Genomic DNA, 22,752 nt, shown 5'->3' with positions numbered 1-22,752 from the left:
ACATGAGAGGAGCACCTCCACCTCATCCATAGCTTGAGTAAAAATATATCACAGCTCCATAAGGTGGTCGAAGCCGTGGTAACAGCCCCGAGCAGTGGTTGAGGCAATGGAATCACAGATAACTACCATGTAGTCGACCATCACAAGGACGTGCAGATGAGTGGATGTCGTGAAATGAGAGCCTACGAAGACAACTGTTTCAGCCACCATTTTGGAGCAGTAATAGAGAGCCAATAAGGCTCTCAATGTCAGAGTGTAAAGCATCCCTGCCACATCCACCACCCCCATCGATGATGCCACCAGCTTCGTGACGATACATGATGACATTATAGAGTTCTCCAGGCAAGGAGATACCCTCCTTCTTGGTGACTTCAATACACGCACATGCAATACACAGGTGGGACTACAAAGAAAGTGGGATGGGAGAATCTGCCGCCACCAAGGGGCTGGGGTGGATGATCTTGGTACTATTGAGTAGCCTCATCATACATAATTTTTATACACTCATGTGCCATGCATGCTAGAAAATCCATAGGAATTTTTTATGTAAACAATGTTTGAGAAATTTATAATGTCTATATGTGGCCTGGGTTAGTTAGTGGAGGTGTATGGAGAGATTCTTTACTTAGGGTCTCATTTGTGGAACCCCTTTTGTCACTTCCTCTTCCTATAAAGGGTTTCTGATGAGGTTGACGTAAGGATGGAGTAGTGGTGTTTGAAGTTTGGGAGGATGATTAAGAACCTCTAAGGTCATCCGGGACACGATGATCAATACCTCTTGCCAAAGAACTTTAATTTGGGAGCCCCTTGTAGGTTTTCCCTTGAGGGCCATGTTTTCTTAGAAAGATAACAGAAATCACATGCAATAGCTCTACCAAGTAAGTGTCCCTACCACTTTTGACTTTGGAGCTGCACAAAGAGGTGCTGGTAACTATCTCAACAAAAGATGAGGAAGCTTAGATATGATGCCACTGCTATCAACTAGATGTGACTCTCCAACTTGTTTTGGAGTTATGGAGCTAGTTTTTGGTTCTGCTTTGCTATTGTTCTACTTCACCACCTTGCTCTTTGTACACCAGTCGACTTTGGTTGTTTGTTCCTCTGATAATTTCTCTCTTTTTTGTGTATTGATTAACCTTGTGGCTGGTTGTCATAAAACAGTAATTTATCTAGCACAAGAGTTCAGCTCGAGTAGCTTTATGTCTTACAATGACAGACTGAATTTGCAGGCAGGTCAGAGCCTTCTTTTGTGCAGGCAAACAACCATTTATTTGAAATATGGGCAGGGCAATCAGCCCTGATAGGGCTTACAAGTTCTATGGATTTTGAAGTTGCAACTGGTGAAGGTATAGTTGAGGTAAACTCCTCTAAATACTCAGTTTTCATTAATGTATTTTTGCATCGGATATAAGAGACCATTTTGCACATAAAGTGTAAGGGGAGAAGGTGCATCAGATATAAGAGACCATTTTGCACATAAAGTGTAAGGGGAAAAATAACTATCGAGCTGATTAAGCCAAGAGATTAAGACGAGGGGCTCGGCTTTTTCATCATACCTTAGAAAATTCAGTTTGCCAGGGAATGAAAACTTTGTGGGCTGCGGCACTCGCTCCTTGTCCTCTCCTTCCTTGGGGTGAAGTAGAGAGATGAGGAGGAGAGGGTCCCATTCTTCTTTTGCGTCCCGAGCTGCCCGGTCTCCTTCTTTGGCTTCTTGAGTAGCCCACACAAGATCTCTGACGTCCTGCTCCCTATCCTCCCGCAATTGTTGAAGCTGTAACATGTGAATAGGGTCTCGGATTGTTGAGCCTGCATTTGCATCTGTTGCTCATTCTGTTGAGCCTACATCTGCATCATGGCTTGCATCATGACCTACATGGCAGAAGTTGTTAATGGAGCCTCCCGTTGTGGTGTCACTGATGGGTGAGGAGCTGTGTTGGCTCCCTCGTCGACCCCGTTGTCGGATTGCTCTGTAAGATTCGTGGTGTCCTTGCCGGATCTTGTCTGGACCATAAACAGATGGGCTATCCCTGGCTGACCCGCACCTCCTGATCCCTGGGAAAAATTTCCCCCTCCTTTCTGCACACCGCAAGGTGTAAAGACCTACAAGTGAAGACGGGAGCCAGCCCAATGCGCGATGAAGTAAGGGAGGGAGCAGCTAATAGTCTGGGGTAGGCACAAAGGGTACTACCACTAGTCCAAGGTAGGGACAAAAGATACTACCACAGAGAGATGAGGAACTGGCTATCTCAAGATTGAAACTGAAGCTCTGAAACCAATGTAAGGGGAGAAGGTGCTCACTCACTCTTACCTCACCTCTAACTGCAAGAGATAGACTGAAATAGATTAGACTCAAAATAACCATGTGAAAACTGTGATGGTGAGTGTGTGAGACTGAATATATGGGACCTCCAAAGAGGCAATGAATAACTAAAGAATGAATCCCACAAGGTTGAGTACAACTGGGATAAACCCTCACTGCAAAGCTGTAGAGTTGCACTTCAGGCCCAAAAAGTGGATGAAGAATGAGGGCCAAGGAGCTGCCTTTTATAGCCCCCCTTGGGCCCCTAGATGCACCGATTGGAGGGCTACAGACTGCCGACCTGGCTGCACCGACCTATATGCTGATGTGGTGGTCAGCAGGGATGCCAACGATGATGTCATCATACACGATGGCAATCCCGCACCTACTCTTGCTCATGCTCATCTACTCGCACTTGTACGACTGGCTGGCTATACTTGTTCGGCAGTCCACGTGGCTGCTGTGCTGGCCTATAGCTAGCATGGCCACAGGCTTGTGGAATGCCCGTGACATAAAGGGATCTTGTGTTTTAATAGATTAATCATCCTTTAACTTGCTTGAAAATAGATATGTTCTAATGCAAATTTATAACATTTTTCATAAAATGATTAAGAAAGAATAACCATACATACCTTCACAGATGTAGCATTTTTGTAATCCTTCGACAATTCTTTCATCTTCCTGCTTTTCACGTTGGAAGCTCCACCCTTTACCAAAGATTTAACACACTTGAGTTAAGAAAACACTTGGATTTCAAAAAAACTTGCATCTTATGTTTATAGATATTGAAGTTCATTTTTCATGTTTCCAGCTTCATTCCTTTAGTGATAATCAAAACATCCCTTAATCTATATAGTAGAATAAAATATACCATATGAATAGTTTTATATAAAATCAGTTCTCCTATGCTTGAAATTCGATTCCTTTCTACTATTCTGTAATCCTCAAATTTAATTGAACTGGAAATTCTCACCTTTTTCAGCGAAGGGTGCATGCCTACACAATTTTCCTAGAAATTTTTCAAAGTTATATCAGCCATGAAATTATTCCTAAAACACATGGACACACGATGAAATCACTTTTTACCTTTTCCATATTGATTCTTTCATATCTCTTCGCCATCTAATTGCTCAACATGCATTTTAAACAAATTACAGATACATTCTAGTGCATAATATTTTGTCCCTTCTGGGTGCTGTGCTCCCATACTTAGGACAGTCGGCAACTCACCTCCCCAGCTGTGGCGCCCAATATGACGACAACATGGGGCTGGTGGACTTAGGCCTGCCACAAGGGCAAGATCAAGAGGCAGGAACGGATCACTGACTTCTTCCCAGAAGGTGAGCCCACACGGTTTTGGGTATCTTCACACACGCTACAAGTTGAGACAGGACAAGTAGACGGCATCTCATGTGAGAGATAGATCTGCACTTTATGTGATATGCCAGAGACTGAGACAAAGGATCATCGTTGCCCTTGGATCAATCTAATGTGGGGCTACACTACAAATAGGTGAAGTATTGCCTAGAGGAGACTCTTCACCCCACTTGTACACAAAGTACGATCCTAAGTAAGGGCCAATAGTGCCAGTCGTGTAGACGGCCTCCAAACAGATATCATCAAAACAACCTCACCCATGGTAAAACAGTAGGTAAGCCGATGGAGTCCATGTAAGACTGGACCCTCACAACGACTCCATGGATAAAGAGGTGTAGAATCCCGTAGGATAGAATAGATGCATCTTGCAAAAGGTGTGAGAGCACAATGAAAGAAAGATGGTAGTTCTCTATTATGGATTGTGAGAGAGATGACTCTCTTTTATAGAAAGGGGGAGAAGGTAATACCTTCCCTACATAAGTGGCAATCAGCCCCTACATGAGTGGGAATCAATCCCTACATCAGTGGGATTGCCTTTGTCTTACATCATCACTTAGGTCACACACTAGACACATCATAGCACTTGATGTGCCTTTACAACACACACAAACACACATGTGACTCCCCTAGATGCACACATGCACCATAGGGCAAGCCCTTGATCATACTTATCCCAACATACCCCCCCTCAAGGGGTTGCCTCTTGCAGTGTCAAGGATACTTCTAGTCCCATAGTTTCTCATGCCATCTCATGGTGGTCAAGGATAAATCTATGGCTAGGATCTCATGCTAGCAAGGGTTCCCAAGGGTGTGAGGTTCACAGAAATGGGATAGACAAAATGCATATCACATGGTCTACATCATATGGTGACCAGAGGTGATTTACATAACATATTCTTTTTGGAGTACTACTCCAGGCAGAGAACCCCAAAATTTGACCAAGTGATGATAAACAAAAAAGTGCCTAAAAAGCATAGTCTTCATAGGAGGCCTCATCTTGTGGAGGCACATCAATTGAAAGTAGATTGGCAGTTTCTGACTTTGTAGTTGCTTCCTTTTTGGCTTTACAATACTTTTCATGGTGATTGTTTTCGCCACAATGTTTGCATGGATTGATCTTGAAGCAATATTTTGAGAGGTGATTAGTCTTCCGACAATGTTTGCAAGGTGAAAACTTCCCTTCTAAATTTTTAGGGCATAGGCTGTGTCATTGCCTCTCTGGAGTTCCATGTGCCTTTCTTCTTGTTGAAGAGCAGTAATAAGACCTTCAAGAGTAGGATTAGGAAGATTTTTCAAAGTAGTAACAACATGATCATAATCTTCAGGCATACTTTTGAGCAACACTGCCATTGCATCATCTGTAGTGATTGGAGAGTTGATAGAAGCAAGTTGAGTCATGAGACTCCGCATATGATTGACATGGGCAGCCAAAGGAGTGCCACCAGCCATCTTTAATTCAAAGAAAGCAATCTTAAGTGACAATTTTGAGATGTGAGAGCTAGCACCAAAAATAATGTCAAAGTTCTGCCAAGCTTCAGAAGGAGACTCTAAATCAGAAATGTGATGAATATAGTCATCTCCTAAGCCAAGAGCAATGATGCCATATGCTTTCTCCTCTCTAGCAGGATCTCTTGCCGGGCGTGTCGGAGCTGAGGATTCTCCAGCATTAGAGGCTGTTGAAGAAGAAATTGAAGCAGGTTTGACAAGCCCCCAAAGGTTTTCCCTCATCAATGCAAACTTAACCTTCATCTGCCATGTGTGAAAGCCTTAACCATTGAACTTATCCATATTCAAGAAGGTAACCATGAGAGGGTCTAACCCAAAATGGGCAGTGTCTACTCTCTTACAAGGCTAGAAAGAGTTGAAGAGCTTCAAAATACAAGCATTTAGAGTAGCAAAGGCTTGCAACCAAATTCCATACGACAGAACATGATGCTTTCACTTGCATGCTTCATAGAGGTGGCTAAATGAAAGTATTCCAAGCATCTTATGCTAGAGATAGCACCTAATGCTAGAGATAGCACCTAATGCTAGACTAGGCTAGATCTAGAACCTAATGCTCTGATACCAAGTGTAGAATCCCGTAGGATAGAATAGATGCATCTTGCAAAAGGTGTGAGAGCACAATGAAAGAAAGATGGTAGTTCTCTATTATGGATTGTGAGAGAGATGACTCTCTCTTATAGAAAGGGGGAGAAGGTAATACCTTTCCTACATAAGTGGCAATCAGCCCCTACATCAGTGGGAATCAATCCCTACATCAGTGGGATTGCCATTGTCTTACATCATCACTTAGGTCACACACTAGACACATCATAGCACTTGATGTGCCTTTACAACACACATGTGACTCCCCTAGATGCACACATGCACCATAGGGCAAGCCCTTGATCATACTTATCCCAACAAGAGGGACTATACCCATGAGATTTTGTTGCTTCTGGGTGCTGTGCTCCCATACTTAGGACATAGAGATGTCGGCAACTCACCTCCCCATCTGTGAAGCCCGATATGATGATGACATGGGGCTGGCTTGCCACAAGGGCAAGATCAGGAGGCAGGAACGGATCACTAACTTCTTCTTCACAGAAGGTAAGCCTTCACACATGCTACAGGTTGAGACGGGACGAGTAGACGACATCTCATGTGAGAGATAGATCTGCACTTTATGTGATATGCAAGAGACTGAGACCAAACGATCATTGTTGCCCTTGGATCAATCTAATGTGGGGCTACACTACAATCAGGTGAAGGGTTGCCTAGAGGAGACTCTTCACTCCACTTGTACACAGAGTACGATCCTAAGTAAGGGCCAGTAGTGCCAGTCGCGTAGACGGCCTACCAACAGATATCATCAAAACAACCTCACCCATGGTAAAACCGTAGGTAAGCCGATGGAGTCCATGTACGACTGGATCCTCACGACGACTCCATGGATAAAGAGAAACTATACCTGCGAGATTTTGTCGCTTCTGGGTGCTATGCTCCCATACTTAGGACATAGAGATGTCGGCAACTCACTTCCCCATCTGTGACGCCCGATATGACGACAACATGAGGCTGGTGGACTTAGGCCTGCCACAAGGGCAAGATCAAGAGGCAGGAATGGATCACTGACTTCTTCTTCACAAAAGGTGAGCCCACACGATTTTGGGTATCTTCACACACACTACAGGTTGAGACAGGATGAGTAGAAGGCATCTCATGTGGAGATAGATTTGCACTTTATGTGATATGCAAGAGACTGAGACAAAGGGTCATTGTTGCCCCTGGATCAATCTAGTGTGGGGCTACACTACGAATAGGTAAAGGGCTGCCTACAAAAGCCTCTTCACCCCACTTGTACACTAAGTATGATCCTAAGTAAGGGCCAGTAGTGTTAGATATCAATGCTCCACTCTCGTGTAACTACGCGGGAACAAGCTAACTCTACTTATAAGCCCCCCACATGAGGAGAAGGCATTTGAGTAGCTCAGTTATCCGGTAGGTCCTAGTTTGGATACCAGATGGAGGCCATGTGTGGCTTGATGGCTGGACGGAGTTGGCACACTGCCGACTAGGCTACATGCAAGTGCGGGAAGGCATCCCATGACTGACCGCATTGAGGACATATCCCTTGTTTAGAACCTTTTTGTAAGTAGCAAATAATTATACAATAATATGCACATAAAGTTGCATACTTCATCCCTATTTGGTTTATTTTGCGCCACGGTTCTATCGTGTGGTCGATGGCCTATTTAGTGACCGACCCCCAGTCGACCGTTTTGAGCACACTGGGTCGGTCACCAAATTGGGTCTGACCGACTACGACTAGTGGCTATATAAGAGCGAGCACGTGAAGCCCATTTCATCACTGGCTACAGCAACCCTGATTCCTTAGCATCCAGCCTCCGTCTTCTACTGTTTCCTGCTTGCCATCGAACCTTCTATCACAGGAGCGCACGGTTGGGAGGCAGCGCCATCTATTGTATCAGATCTACAGTAATCAAATTTTTTATTCGCCGTGTACCTTTACCAACGACCTTCCCTTGAATATCCAAAATCTGTGCGCCATTCTTATCGAATTGAACTTTGAGATTCCGATCCGTGATCGCAGAAACGGACAACAAGTTTTTCTTGATATGTGGCACATAAAGAACATCGGACAACTGTTTTACAACTCCATCTGACTTGAGAGCAATCATACCTTTTCCTTTTGCTAGACATTTTGTATCATTGCCAACTGCTACCAGGATGTCATTCCCTACCGGCTATAGATAGGTGTACCAATCCTTTCGACTGGTCATGTGGCGCGATGCACCACTGTCAATGATCCAAGGTTCATCCACAGGTACATGAACTGCCTCCGTGCAAATCTCCTTAATTGCTACGAACAGCTCTACTGGTACTGCCTGCGCGCTGTTGCTGGACTCTTTCTTTACTCCATTCTCATTTGCAATCTTCTTTCGGTACTCATTATGCTTGTGCCCTGCCTTGTTGCAATAGAAGCACTTGATCTTCTTTCTCTTTTTATCATCAGAAGAAGATAAGTTACCAGAGTCCTTACCCTTATCTTTCTTTGATCCGGTCCAGAAAGTCGAATCTTCTCCGGTCCTCGTCTTTTGACGCATCTCCTCCTCTAGAAGCATCGTGCTGAAATCCTCAAAGTTGAGGGGTGGAATTTTGTTCTGCGTATTCAGCGCCGTAACAAGACCGTTGTACTTTGGTGGGAGAATCCATATGCACCTTCGTGCTAGATTCTCGCTGGTGATGGTGATGCCAATCGCAGTCATTTGATCGCGCAGATTCTTTACCCTGGTGATGAACTTCTCTGCCGCTTCAGACTCGAACAGTTTCTTGTTCGCGAGTTGAGTCTTCAGATTCTGAATCTGCGTCTGATTCGTGGTCTTGTGCTGATTTTTCAAGACCGTCCATGCCTCCTCCGCTGTGGTGACATGTTGAATTAACGCCATGACGGAATCACTTACACTGCAGACAATAGAACACAGCGCATCTGCATTTCTTCTTGTCCACGCGAGAATCTCATCCGTAGTTGATACTATCTGTTGTCCTGCATTGGCTGGATCCAGTCTCGCAACCGGCCTCACGTCCACCCAAGTAGCAGTATTCCAAAGCTCGTATGCGCTTAGGATGGTCTTCATCTTGAACTTCCAGAGTGGATAGTTAGAGCCGTCCAACTTTTCGCTTTCGCCGAACGGCGGGATTCGCAATCTTGCGGGCTGGGCCATCTCTCACAATCTGCTCGCACATAGAAACACACTACCAAATCTTCTTGCTAGAGTCCAGGCTTTGATACCATGTAAGAAAATAATACAACGTTTGTGCTCAACAGATAACGGGATCTCGTTCGCAAGAGAGAAAATAGATAGTATGACAACATCTACGAACTCTCAACTTTCAGTGCTCGAGCCAATGTGAAGAACACTAAGCTGTGGCATGAGAGGTTTGGTCATCTAAACCTTAGTTCTTTGAAGGAGATGCATAAAAGTGGAATGATTGCAGACCTACCAGAAATTTCAGATCTGCCCGATGTATGTGAAGCTTGCATGATGGGCAAGTAGCATCGGCAGCCCTTTCCTAAAGAGGCCAGCAAGGCAAAGACTCCTCTAGAGCTCGTTCACACGGACCTCTGCGGAAAGATGGAGACGGAAGCTTTGGGTGGTTCCTACTACTTCATGATGCTGATCGACGACTATAGTAGAAGGATATGGATATACTTCCTGATGACTAAAGACGAGGCCTTTAGTAGGTTCAAGGAAGGGCATGTAATGGTCGAGAAAGAATCGGGGAGGAAGGTAAAGAAATTGAGATCAGACAAAGGTGGAGAGTTCGCATCAACTGAATTCGAAAGTTACTGCAAAAGTCACAGGATCAAGAGGCAGAAAGCCCTGTCACATACATCACAGCAAAATGGAGTAGCAGAACGCAAGATGCGCGTCATTTGCGAAATGGGTAGGAGTATGATGAAAGGGAAAGATTTGCCAGACTTTCTGGGCTGAAGCATGTAGCACTGCAGTTTACATTCTCAATCGTAGCTACACGAAGGCTGTGAACGGGATGACTCCACTGTAAGCTTTTTCTGGTAAGAAACCTTAAGCTATACATTTCAGAGTTTTTGGATGTGACTTAAAATGTTTTTGGATGTGACTGTTTTGTGCATGTCCCTGATGCTACCAGGACCAAATGGGAACCGAAGAGTCGGAAGTGTATTTTCTTGGGCTACAGTGAAGAGATGAAGGGTTACCATCTCTATAACCCTGTTACCAAGAAGGTAATTGTAAGTCGCGATGTGGTCTTCTCAGAACAGCCGCATCAATTGGAGGAGGATGCTTCCTTTCCAGACAACCAGGACCAGGATATCCATCCAGTACCACCATCAACATGAGACCGAACTCCCCCAACGGTGCTTGGGAGGATTTAAGATAAAGAAGATGAAGAAGAGCCTGCAGAACCACAACGGCAACGGCCATTCCCGAAATGGGTAAAGCAACTTTTGGACGGCAGAGAACCTCCAGCCATTGAGAGAACCATCCGAACACCATCGGTCCAAGAGATTAGAGGAGCAAAGAAGGGCGCAAGAACACTTGGTCAACTAGGCTTTGATGACAGAGGTGATCCGTGCTGATGAACCCAAGTGTCTTAAAGAGGCACAAGGTGATGATAGGTGGATGGAGGCTGTGCAGTCGGAGTATGGCTCCATAATGAAGAACAACACTTGGGACCTTGTGGATCGACCACCAAAATGCAAGGTAATCGGCACCAAGTGGGTGTACAAGACCAAGTACAAGTCCGACGGCGCGTTGGATAAGTACAAAGCTCGACTCGTGGCAAAAGGATTCACACATGTACATGGTTTTGATTATCAAGATACTTTTGCTCCCACAGCTCGACTAACCACAATTCGTAGTGTTTTGGCTTTAGCTGCCCAGGGAAGTTGGCCCGTGTTTCAGATGGATGTAAAATCCGCCTTTCTGAATGGGAATCTCAAGGAGGAGGTATACGTGGAACAACCACCAGGTTTTGTGATCCCTGGTTCAGAAGGTAAAGTCTGTAAATTGAAGAAGGCACTTTACGGACTGAAACAGGCCCCACGAGCGTGGTACCAGCGAATTAATGCCTACTTTCTGCAAAACGCCAGCGAATTAATGCCTACTTTCTGCAAAACGGATTCAGGAGAAGCCCATTTGATGCAAATTTGTATATCTTCAAAGAAGGAGGCAAGTGTAGATACAATAGATGGCGCTGCCTCCCAACCGTGCGCTCCTGTGAAAGAAGCTTCGATGGCGAGCAGGAAACAGTAGAAGACAGAGGCTGGATGCTAAAGAATCAGAGTTGCTGTAGCCAGTGATGAAATGGGCTTCACGGGCTCACTCTTATATAGCCACTAGTCGTAGTCGGTTAGACCCAATTTGATGACCGACCCAGTTTGCCCAAAACGGTCGACTAGGTGTCAGTCTCGAAATAGGCCACCAATCACACAATAGAACCATGGCACAAAATAGAGCAACAAACCTACGGTTACCGTTCGGCCCAGAGCCATCCGAGATCATCTGGGGCTCCAAACAAGCCCCGCAACCCGAGAGTGAGCTGCCCCGAGAAATGCTCCGTCTACCCTCAATGCGGTCAGTCATGGGATGCCTTCCCACACTTGCATGTAGCCTAGTTGGTAGTGTGCTAACTCCGTCCAGCCATCAGGCCACACATGGCCCCCATCTGGTGTCCAAGCCAGGACCTACCGGATAACCGAGCTACTCAAATGCCTACTCCTCATATGGGAGGCTTACAAGTAGAGTTAGTTGGTTCCCGCGTAGTTACACGAGAGTGGAGCATTGATATCTAACACCCCCCCTCAATGTCCACCCATAAGTGAACTTATTTTTTCGGCCCAATGCCAAGTCGATGAAGATGCCTCTCCAGCAAGTCTCTTCTAAGAGCCTTCGTGAAGATGTCCGCAGCATTCTCTGTAGTCGGATAGTACACCAAGTCGACCTCTCCATCCATGATGAGCTCGCGTACAAAGCGAGATTGAATCTCAATGTGTTTTGTGCGAGCGTGGAACACCGGATTCTTTGCAATCGCCATGCAACTCTGATTGTCACATGATAACTTCGTGGGCTTGTTCTGCACTGCACCCATGTCCCCCAAAATCCTCCTCAACCACACTGCCTCGCAAGAAGCAAAGCATGCTGATTTGTACTCAGCCTCGGTAGAAGAAAGAGTAACTGTGGGTTGCTTCTTGCTAACCCATGACACAGCTCCAGATCCAAGTGAGAAACAGTAACCTGTCACTGATCCCCTGCTGTCCACGTCTCCTGCCCAATCCGAGTCACAGAATCCGGTCAAGATATTGCCCTTGGTATAGGTGATGCCATAATCAAGTGTGCCTTTGATGTATTTCAGCACCCGCATCCCTGCCCTCCAATGGTTCTCTCGGGGCTTATTGGAAAACCTGCTTAGTACACCAGTCGCAAAGCTGATGTCCGGTCGTGTGTTGCACAAGTAAATCAAACTGCCCACAAGCCTTCTTTACTTCGCTCTTCGTCCACCAGTGGTGATGAATCCTCGTTTGAGAGCTTCACATCAACCTCCATAGGGGTACCAACTGTCTTGCACTCAGCCATGTCAAATGCCTTCAGTATCTCTCCAGCATACTTCAGCTGTGAAATGAAGATCTGTTTTGGCTCTTGCCAAACTTCAATCCCCAAACAGAAATGCATCAATCCGAGGTCTGTCATTTCAAACTCTCTTCCTAGCAAATGCTTTGTTTGTGAGATCTTCTCTTCATGGTTCCCTGTTATGACAAGGTCGTCCGCATAAAGGACCACGATCAAGTTCTACAATAATCAAATTTTTGATTCTCCATACTATCTGTTTTCTCTCTTGCGTACGAGATCCTGTTATCTGTTGAGCACAGACGTTGTATTATTTTCTTACAAGTAGTGCCAATCGCATAGATAGCCTTGCAACAGATATCATCAAAACAACCTCACCCATGGTAAAACCATAGGTAAGCCAATGGAGTCCATGTAACACTGGACCCTCACAACGACTCCATGGATAAAGAGAGGCTATACATGTGAGATTTTATCGCTTCCGGGTAATGTGCTCCCATACTTAGGACATAGAGATGTCGGCAACTCACCTCCCCATTTGTGAAGCCTGATATGACGACGACATGCGGGTGGTGGACTTAGGCTTGCCACAAGGGCAAGATCAAGAGGCAGGAACGGATCACTGACTTCTTCTTCATAGAAGGTGAGCCCACACGGTTTTGGGTATCTTCACACACGCTACAGGTTGAGACGGGACGAGTAGACGACATCTCATGCGAGAGATAGATCTACACTTTATGTGGTATGCAAGAGACCGAGACAAACGATCATTATTGCCCTTGGATCAATCTAATGTGGAGCTACACTACAAATAGGCGAAGGGTTGCCTAGAGGAGACTCTTCACCCCACTTGTACACAAAGTACGATCCTAAGTAAGGGCCAGTAGTGCCAGTTGCGTAGACGGCCTCCCAACAGATATCATCAAAACAACCTCACCCATGGTAAAACCGTAGGTAAGCCGATGGAGTCCATGTAAGAATGGACCCTCACAACGACTCCATGGATAAAGAGGGACTATAGCCGTGAGATTTTGTCACTTTCGGGTGCTGTGCTCCCATACTTAGGACATAGAGATGTCAACAACTCACCTCCCCATTTGTGAAGCCGAATATGACGACGACATGGGGGTGGTGGACTTAGCCCTACCACAAGGGCAAGATCAGGAGGAAGGAACTGATCGCTGACTTCTTCTTCATAGAAGGTGAGCCCACACGGTTTTGGATATCTTCACACACGCTACAGGTTGAGACGGGACGAGTAGACGGCATCTCATGTGAGATAGATCTGCACTTTATGGATATGCAAGAGACTGAGAAACAGGATCATTCTTACCCTTGGATCAATCTAATCATTAATGTGGGGCTACACTACAAATAGGTGAAGGGTTGCCTAGAGGAGACTCTTCACCCCACTTGTACACAAAGTACGATCCTAAGTAAGGGCCAGTAGTGCCAGTCGCGTAGACGGCCTACCAACAGATATCATCAAAACAACCTCACCCATGGTAAAACCGTAGGTAAGCCGATGGAGTCCATGTAAGATTGGACCCTCACAAGGATAAAGAGAGAATATACCCGTGAGATATTGTGCTTCCGGGTGCTATGCTCCCACACTTAGAACATAGAGATGTCGGCAACTCACCTCCCCATCTGTTAAGCCCGATATGACAACATGGGGCTGGTGGACTTAGGCCTGCCACAAGGGCAAGATCAAGAGGCATGAACGGATCACTGACTTCTTCTTCATAGAAGGTGAGCCCACACAGTTTCGAGTATCTTCACACACGCTATAGGTTGAGACAGGACGAGTAGATGGCATCTCATGTAAGAGATAGATCTTTACTTTATGTAATATGCAAGAGATTGAGACAAAGGATCATTTTTGCCCTTGGATCAATCTAATGTGGGGCTACACTACAAATAGGTGAAGGGTTGCCGAGAGGAGACTCTTCACCCCACTTGTTCACAAAGTACAATCCTAAGTAAGGGCCAGTAGTGCCAGTCACGTAGACGGCCTCCCAACAGATATCATCAAAACCACCTCACCCATGGTAAGACCGTAGGTAAGTTGATGGAGTCCATGTAAGACTGGACCCTCACAACGACTCAATGGATAAAGAGGGACTATACTCGTGAGATTGTGTCGCTTCCAGGTGCTATGCTCCCACACTTAGGGCATAGAGATGTTGGCAACTCACCTCCCCATCTGTGAAGCCCGATATGACAACATGGGGGTGGTGGACTTAGGGTTGATGTGCCTACCACAAGGGCAAGATTAGGAGGCAAGAACAGATCACTGACTTCTTCTTCACAGAAGGTGAGCCCACACACGCTACAGGTTGAGACAGGACGAGTAGATGGCATCTCATTTGAGAGATAGAGCTGCACTTTATGTGATATGCAAGAGACTCAGACAAAGGATCAGTGAATCAATCTAGTGTGGGGCTACACTACAAATAGGTGAAGGGTTGCCTAGAGGAGCCTCTTCACACCACTTGTACCCTGGGTCTACCCGTAGATTGTTGCCACATATTCACCGAAGCTCTTTCTCATGATTAGATGGAGCATCTCATTCAATGTATGGGGTTGGCCCAAATTGAGTCTCCATTGAAATTGGCATTGCACATCATAACTTCATTTGGTTTGCACATCATAACTTCATTTGGACAAGAAAGAGATAATGATGATCAATACATACAAAGCCTAAGAGCAAAGATGCACAATTTTGAATGAAAAATGTAAGAAGCCAAACCAAAATCATCAAGTCAACTCTTCTTGAAAAACCAAACAAGACAAAGTTGATTGACATTTCCCATGATGACAACAAATTCCTTAAGGCAGATATTTTTCAGAAAAGAAGCTATACTACTAAGTAAAAGTTAGCTCGCATACATCAACTTTTAAAACCTTACCTACTGCCCTAGGCTCAAAGATGTACATCATGCCTCCAGGTATTGAATCCTCTCCATCTAAAAGTAAATCTGGGTCCTCTTGTGGGTATAAAATTCGCTTTGATACCTTGCATCGCTGTGCTAGCATGGAAATTACCGGAGGCCTTCTTTGGGGAAAAGAGCTTTATTGGCCTCTCTTGCACTGGTGTTTGGACATAAATAATATTGTCCTTCATGCTGAGTTACCTGATTATTACATTGTTTATATCAGGAACCTTCCCAATAAGCTTGTCAAAAATAGAAAAACAAAAAGCTCAAATTGTAAGCAGTAAACCTGAAACAGACAACAAGACAAGCTTTAAAATATAACTACTGAAAGTACAGATGTAAGACTATATGCTGAAAATTATACAGCAAAAGATGGCACCAAAACTGTACCGAAAACCTTCTCTAAAGTTGGCACATAAATCTGCTAAAATAGCAAATCTGGGAAAATATGAAGCAGTGATCCAACACCCCTGGCTCATGCATGGCTCAAAGTGAGCTTTAATGGATATACCCACTTTTCCTTATATGGTGCCTCTTGCATGGACTCTTACTATTGAGGAAAGCCCGGCTGACTGCAGAAGGCATTGTGGAAAGGCCACTGCACTACCTTGCTGAATTTTGTGCAGTACGCTTGCACTGCTCATTGCAATGCTCAAGTGCTACACAAAGACTGACTGGGGTCCTTGTTATATGGCACAACACCCCCTCCCCATGAACTGGCCTACTGGCCAACCACAACTGGCCCTTCAAACAGCCCACACTGCTCAGCGTTTTGCTGACCAGCCCTTTATGTGGACCCCAACCTTACTGGGTGACCTGCAGCAGGCCTCTATAAAGGGCCTGCCCAGGCCACTTATGGCCCCTTTGCTGAGTGCTTCGATTGCCCCTTATGGGATCTGTTCCAGCCTATGCTGTGCTATTCAGCAGCCCACTTGGCTGCCACACTGGCAGCCATACATGCCATCCATCTGCCCAAGTGGCAGCCCTCTTAGAGGCTCCATGATCAGCCTGCCTTCTCCTCTGCCCATAAGGCTTCTGTCATGGGCATCTATAGCCCATGGCATGGCTACCTTACTGGCAGCCTTGCAGCCCACAACAGCAACAGTTCAACAGAGAATGTCTGCTTAGTCAGCAACAGCAGCAAGTCACAACATGCAGCAGTCTGTAGACAGGCGCAGACACCAGGATGAATCACAGGTTGCCATGTGGTAGGTCCAGACAACAACAGACGTCAGTAGCTCAGCCGTCCACATCCGCAAGTCTGCAGGTCCCTGGACGGACGGGGACACTCTGTGGCATTTGGCAGGCCACAGACTGGGTTGGCCAATCAGCAGCCCTATATTTTATAAAAGAGGGCATTCCCATCTGATTATTGCATCTCCCAATGTAGCAGTAGCCCCTCTAGGATTCCCTCCTTCAGCAAGAGCCTTCCCCACTGTTGGCTCCACCTCTAGCAGCATTTCTTAGATCATCATTAGCTCAACCCGCTCCCACAGCAGAACCTCCATCAGCAGCATCAGTAGCAGATGATGCAGCACTACCAGCATCAGCTCCAGCAGATCTCAGCCACAGCAGCTCTCAGTCTAATGCAGCAGCAAACATAATAGCCTCTCTATTAGCACACCCCATGGCCGCTACCAGATCATCCTTTCATTGGGACAGATCAACCGTAGCCTCTACAGTACAGCCTCAGCCATAGCCTCAACCTTGGCCATGGATAGCTTCAGAACCTTGGCATATCCCCTTAGAGGGACTCAGACAAGCCCTCTTTAGTGAGGAAGACACGCGTATGTACAAGACCTTGTAAGGGGAGAAGTGCTACCTCACTCTCTCTCCTTCACTGTACTAACTGAACTGAGAGAACAAGACCGAGAGATCATATAATGGGCCTCCGAAGAGGGCCATAAAAGAATATAATTGAGTACAACTGTATGGAGGGGCTGAAACCCTCACTACAAACTGGATACAAAAGAAGGGAATGATGGAAAATTCCAGTGACTAGAGCTTTTTCCTGATGGAAAATTCCCTGCCCTCATTTATGCATTCATTTACTCATTTGTTTCTTTCTATGTCACACTAGGAGAAACATGCAGGACTAAGCACAAATCCTTTCTGAATGGGAAGGTTCAGGATAGGGTAAGCACAAATCCTTTCTGAATGGGAAGGTTCAGGATAGGGTCCTGAGGTCGTCAATGATGCCAAAAAAACACACTTGGAGACCATATCATTGGAAAGTATGACCCCAAGTGTGCCAATGAAACTTCTATGTGTTTTACAATACACTAGAACTTAGGGTCGCTAGATAGACAAGGTTCACTTCCTTCTTCAAATATTGGCATGCTAACTCCAAAATGTATAGTACATGGAGATCAATAAAACATTATGCATGAGAGCTACCCAACAATACAATGAAGAATAATGAAAGAGCTTTTTCATACGCATGGCATAGATCGCTAAGGCAAATGGAAGGCATGAGCTGGCCATGATTCATCCTTTCTTCCCTCCAATTCAATTTGAGGATTTGTGGATAACCTTTGTGAGGCCTTGAGAGCTGCAAGTGTTTACACTAAGGCTCTCTACATGAACCATGATAAACACTATGAAACGACCTATACTTCCAACTTTAGCATATGTACACGTATTTCAAGTGCAAGGTCCGTGCAAAATACGTACACATAGAAATACGGACTTTACACTTGAAATACGTACACATAGAGGCAAGAGTCTTGATAGAAGATAAATAAGGCAAGACACCATAAACATAAGCAACTAAAGTAAGACAAGTGAATTAGAAATTGGGGTGCAAGCATAGTGAAGGAGTTTCAAGCACCCCTCATAGCCTAATGCCTATACCACTAGTCATGTAAAAATGAAAAAAAAACATATTGAAACTATGCTTAGTTGACTGCATATCTACCATTGTTCACTAAGTCTCTCAATTGGCACTCTCCGATTCCCAACAAAAATCTATCCTCTTAATCTAGATAGCCTTAAAATTCAAGAAGAAGATTACAAAAATTATCATCTTTAAGAGCTTCAAGAGCAGCGATCACTACAAGGTAGTTATTCTGGCTATACAAACTCGTGGTGTCTATTAAATTTTCCAATTATGTTAGAATAATCCCAATACTGCGATTGATTAAGACACTTCTATGCAGCGCAATGCTAATCAATTTAGGAGAAGATTGATAGGGCCTCGGAGGGGTACTTGATTGAAAACGCAGACATGGTTTTTGATTGGCGTCACGAAGGAGAAGAGGGGGGGAGGGGGGGGGGACAAAGATCTCAACCACCTGCAACAATCTTGTGAAATCCATAGCAATACTTGCAGAGAGGGGCCAAGCGAGCTCTTTACTCTACGACATCAGACGGAGACTGACCTATAACTAACCACCAGGGGGGAGGTCAATGTTGCAAGGTCCGTGCAAAATCGAACACTCAATTATGTGCATTGAGCGATCAAACTGCCTCTAAGTCACAAACAAGAAAAAATCAGTACTAATGGAAAAATAGACTGCGTCCTACAAAAAGAAAGCTCCGTTGCAAGCAACCCTGTAGAGCATACCAAGAGAGCAGTGTCGGGGAGATGCCAGAGTTCAAGAGTCTTCTTTGAGTGAGCAGTTGCCAGCTACTCCTGCTCGCACTAAGGTCACTGTCGATCATTCAAAGCTGATGGAAAATCCTACCCACGTGATGACCATGCAGTGAATGATCAAGGAAGGGGTGGGGGAGGGAGGGAGGAAAGAGACGGTAGAGTGGAGATGCTATGCGGAGGGGGAGGGGGAGCGGGAGCAAGGGAGAGTAGGTGGAAGCTAGCAGGCGGAAGGGGAGGGAAAGTTGGAAGCCAAAAGATGGCGAGGCAAGAGGAGCAGAGGGGTAAGATAGGCAACCAAAGGAGGTGAAGAGGAGCCGAAAGCCAAGGGATGGCAAGCCTAAAGGAAGGTGAGAGGAGACAGAAGGGAAGGTGAGGCGAAAGCTTGGGGATGGTGGAGAGGGAGGAGGAGGCAAAAGCAAATCGAGAGAGGTGGAAGGGATGGTGAGGCAAAAGGCAGTATCAAGGCTAAGTCCACAAAGTAAAATAAGCGGCACAATACTACACTTCTTAAATTCATTGCGAGATTGAATACAATTGCTCCCGGACAATATTAGCGTTCTCTAAAGGGGCCCTATGTAATAGCGTTCATGAGTTTGGAGATGGAAGGGACCTTTTCTACGCCGAGCACTTTGGAAAACGCTACATAGTCAGAAACAAAATTCATAGATACTACACCGATCCTTGCTTTGGCTCTCGATTGCAGGCACGCATTGTAGGCACGCAGCGCTAGTAGCTCATTTGGAATGAGGCTATTGCTAGCAATTGGAGGAGGGTCAAAAGGAAGCCGTGGAATGAATTGCCTCGCAAAGTAGCAAGGATTTTGTTTGTCATGATTATTACACGCCATTCAGCGCTAGCATGCATTCTAGTTGGCGTGAGAGAGTGGCAGCGAGAAGGCCCATACCGGATACCTTAATCATATTAAGTAAATCAATTAGAGGAGATACATTAGCATAATTGGGATCCGGAGGGGAGATACATTAGCATAATTAATTGAAAGAGTCGCAGATGCGATTAGAAGACCTAGGCGCCAAACACGAGCAAAAAGTGATCAGAGGCAAACAGTTCTCACTCCAAATGTAAGTTGATGTACGGTTGCCTAACTACGTGTATGGAATATAATTCTATGGAATTATATTATATGAACATCTTGGGCATGTGATCGATTCTATGGTCAATTGTCTTGTGAGCTTGAACAACAACAAGGTGTGAGGCGAACGAGCTCCGAGTTGTGCCTTCCCCTTGTGTCCTCTATCTCCGACCCCAAGCGGCCCCTTAATGTCAGGCTCCATGAAAGCCAAGTCCCCCTCTGCCTCCGCCGCTGCAAAGAGAGCCAAAGATGATTAGGCTCCCTGTGCTACTGACATGCAGGACTCTGAGGAAGAGATGAGATGGAGGAAGATGAAGGCCCCTGCATGCAAGGTGTCACAGATGAGATCTCCAGCGGCCTCGGGAAACTCGCTCTGGAGCTATCAGAAGAGGCAGTGGTCTTTAAGGCAACCGTCTCCGAGAAAGCTATTATCAGAGAATATGCTGAACTCAGAGAGAAGGGTGTCTTCGTCTACTTCATGGGAAGGACATACCGAGAAGCAGACTTGGAAAGATGTAGGTCGAGTCAGGATTGCCATGCATAGATTCGGCATTGCCACAGTATCCTATGTTGGACGAGGGTTCTACCTTCTTCAGCTTTGCTCTACAAAAATGGTGGAAGAAATATTGGATCGGGGCAACATCCCCTTCTATGGCTCAGTTGGCTACGTTGTGGCTTACCATACAGATTTTGACCCAGCCACAGAGCTCCAAAACGTCTGTCCAGTATGGATTCATTCCCGGGTCTCCCATTCATGCTTAAACCCGTGGTCCACGAGGTTGCTAAGGAGCTTGGCCAGGTTATATTTGCCCCCTTGCCTCGGGCCGTTGAGACAAACCCCATGCCGAGGGTCTGTATCCTGTGGGACATTTCACAGAAACCACCCGATGTGGTGGAATTGGACTTGGGGGCCTTCAAGCCCATCAGGATCAGGGTTAAATTTAGCCCTTTCCCCAATGCTTGTTTTGCATGCAGAAAAATCGGACACTTCGCAAGGCAATGCCCACTAAAAACATCTGCAGGGAAGAAGGAAGGTGCCCAAGGAGATGCCCAAGCTTGTGACATGCAAGTGGAAACACCGCAAGAAGTTGCTGCACAGAAGGAGATGCTATCCAAAAATGGAGACCCCAAGAAGCCGATGGAAGAGCTTATCAAGAACAGAGCCCCCCAGAAACCTCCTGTTTCGGTGGTAGTACCTCAGGGCTCCAAAGCAACCCACTGGGTGAATCTTCCATAGCGAATCAGCTTACTCTACCTCAAAGGCTCGGCCTCTCAAAGGAAGATTTTCGAAGTTTCTCTAAGAAAAGTCCACAAATCTTGCAGAAGGAGAACGGCTCAGGTAAGAGTGGTAGGAAGAAAGGTGAGTCTAGCGGACATGACAGGTTCGAGATTTTGGGCAACCCCAATCTATCTATCAAGCCTGCAAGTTAAGCTCTTAACATGAAATGTGCACGGGGGCTGGGCCGAAAAGGCAAGAGATGGATTCTAGCGAATAAAATACATCGTTGGAAAGTAAATGTGGTTTGTCTTTAGGAAATCAAACTTGGCGAGGAGGACGTGCTCTTCCTTTCTGCACTCTTTAGGGAGTTCGACATCTTTACTGCTTGCAGGAAACGGGGAGTAGGAGGGACTGCAATCCTATGCCGGAAGGAACTAAGGGTGTCAAAATCTTTTGATCATCCACAAGGCTCAGCAATAGGAGTCTGCATAGATATTGAGGGAGATCCTCTATCTGTATGCTCAGTCTATGTGCCAACCGATGCCAACGAAGTTGACCAACTCTGGGAATGGATGAGTGAGATTGACTTCATGGCCAAACTTGTGATTGCCGAGATTTCATCCACTTTGAATCGAGAAGTATAGCATGGAACGGGCTAGAAGAACAATTGTGCATGATTGAGGCAAGACAGTTAGAGATGCTAGATAGCAGACCGACTTGGTTCCGCAGGAGATGCTCAGGAGTGCAGTCAGCTCTACTGGACCTATGTTGGTTCAGTGGGGGTGCAGCTTGGGTTTGCCCGCCATGGGAGGGTGAGGTGGATCGATCTCAGACAGTATCTGACCACATGCCTTGTTTGGTTTCCTTCGTAGTCAAAGGTCAACCCTTCAGGAAAGGTAAGCAGGTTTCCAAACTCAATGCCTCACTACTAAACAACAAGAACTGCAAGCTCTTTGAGGATGCATGGAAGCACGGTACAAGCGGGGTGAGTGACCCTGTAGTTGCCTTCGACCAAGGCATTGAGGCTGTTGTGAAGGTGGCCCGTTGACTGGGCAGACAAAGAGCATCTCAAGGGAGAGAAACTGATTCTCACACCAATGAAAGGCTTAAAGAGTTGCGCTCCATGTAGGATCCGACCGTGGAGGAAACCCCAATATGCCTTAGTTAAACAAAGGAAATTGTAACTATTTATATTCATACTATTAGAAAGAAAAAAGCCCAATATATACATTTTATCTCAAAGGGCATAATACATAACATGTATATGTAAAATTGAAAAAAGGGCACAAGTCTAATACAAAACCTAGGTACAGTATGAAGAGTTAAATTGTTTTCTTGAGGGTGATATTCACCCTCATAGTTGTATCCCTTGCAAGATGAGATTCCGATAACAATGTCAAAATCATGCTCGACTACTCTACATCATGTATATCGACCATCCCAATTCTAGGTAGTATAAGACTATAACATGGTAATATGGCGGCAACTCAAATGCACCATCTGATTCGTACTACTAGTCGAGAGGATAAGGATTAAATGGTCCTCAACTTGAGCATTAGGTTAAGAGGCATAAGCTTGCATGCATAAAATTGCAAGGGTTTAAAGTTGTACTTACATTATC

General features: G+C 45.6%; 1 protein-coding gene across 5 annotated transcripts in view; it reads right to left on the bottom strand.

The window, feature by feature from the left end:
- The window catches only part of LOC147884234 (uncharacterized), a 31,378-nt gene extending 12,137 nt beyond the window's left edge, over positions 1-19,241 (bottom strand). The window contains exons 1-5 of one of the 5 annotated variants that reach the window (XM_087398843.1): positions 19,118-19,241; positions 18,436-18,697; positions 15,201-15,425; positions 3,273-3,308; positions 2,932-3,006 (exon numbers count right to left, since the gene is read on the bottom strand). In XM_087398843.1, the coding sequence (XP_087254969.1) occupies positions 2,932-3,006; positions 3,273-3,293 (96 nt within the window). In that variant the 5' untranslated portion in view covers positions 3,294-3,308; positions 15,201-15,425; positions 18,436-18,697; positions 19,118-19,241. Of the gene's footprint in view, positions 1-2,931; positions 3,007-3,272; positions 3,309-15,200; positions 15,426-18,435; positions 18,698-18,792; positions 18,829-19,117 lie in introns of those variants that run through there. The other 4 variants (XM_087398841.1, XM_087398840.1, XM_087398839.1 and 1 more) reach the window with 4 other exon arrangements.
- Positions 19,242-22,752: the final 3,511 nt, after the last annotated feature.

Source organism: Dipteris shenzhenensis, chromosome 27 (genome assembly GCF_047967505.1).
Source record: "Dipteris shenzhenensis isolate YYH24624 ecotype China chromosome 27, Dip_SZ_1.0, whole genome shotgun sequence".
Classification (NCBI taxonomy): domain Eukaryota; kingdom Viridiplantae; phylum Streptophyta; class Polypodiopsida; order Gleicheniales; family Dipteridaceae; genus Dipteris; species Dipteris shenzhenensis.
The sequence above is the reverse complement of the archived record's forward strand: the minus strand, read 5'-3'. Positions and strand labels throughout refer to the sequence as shown.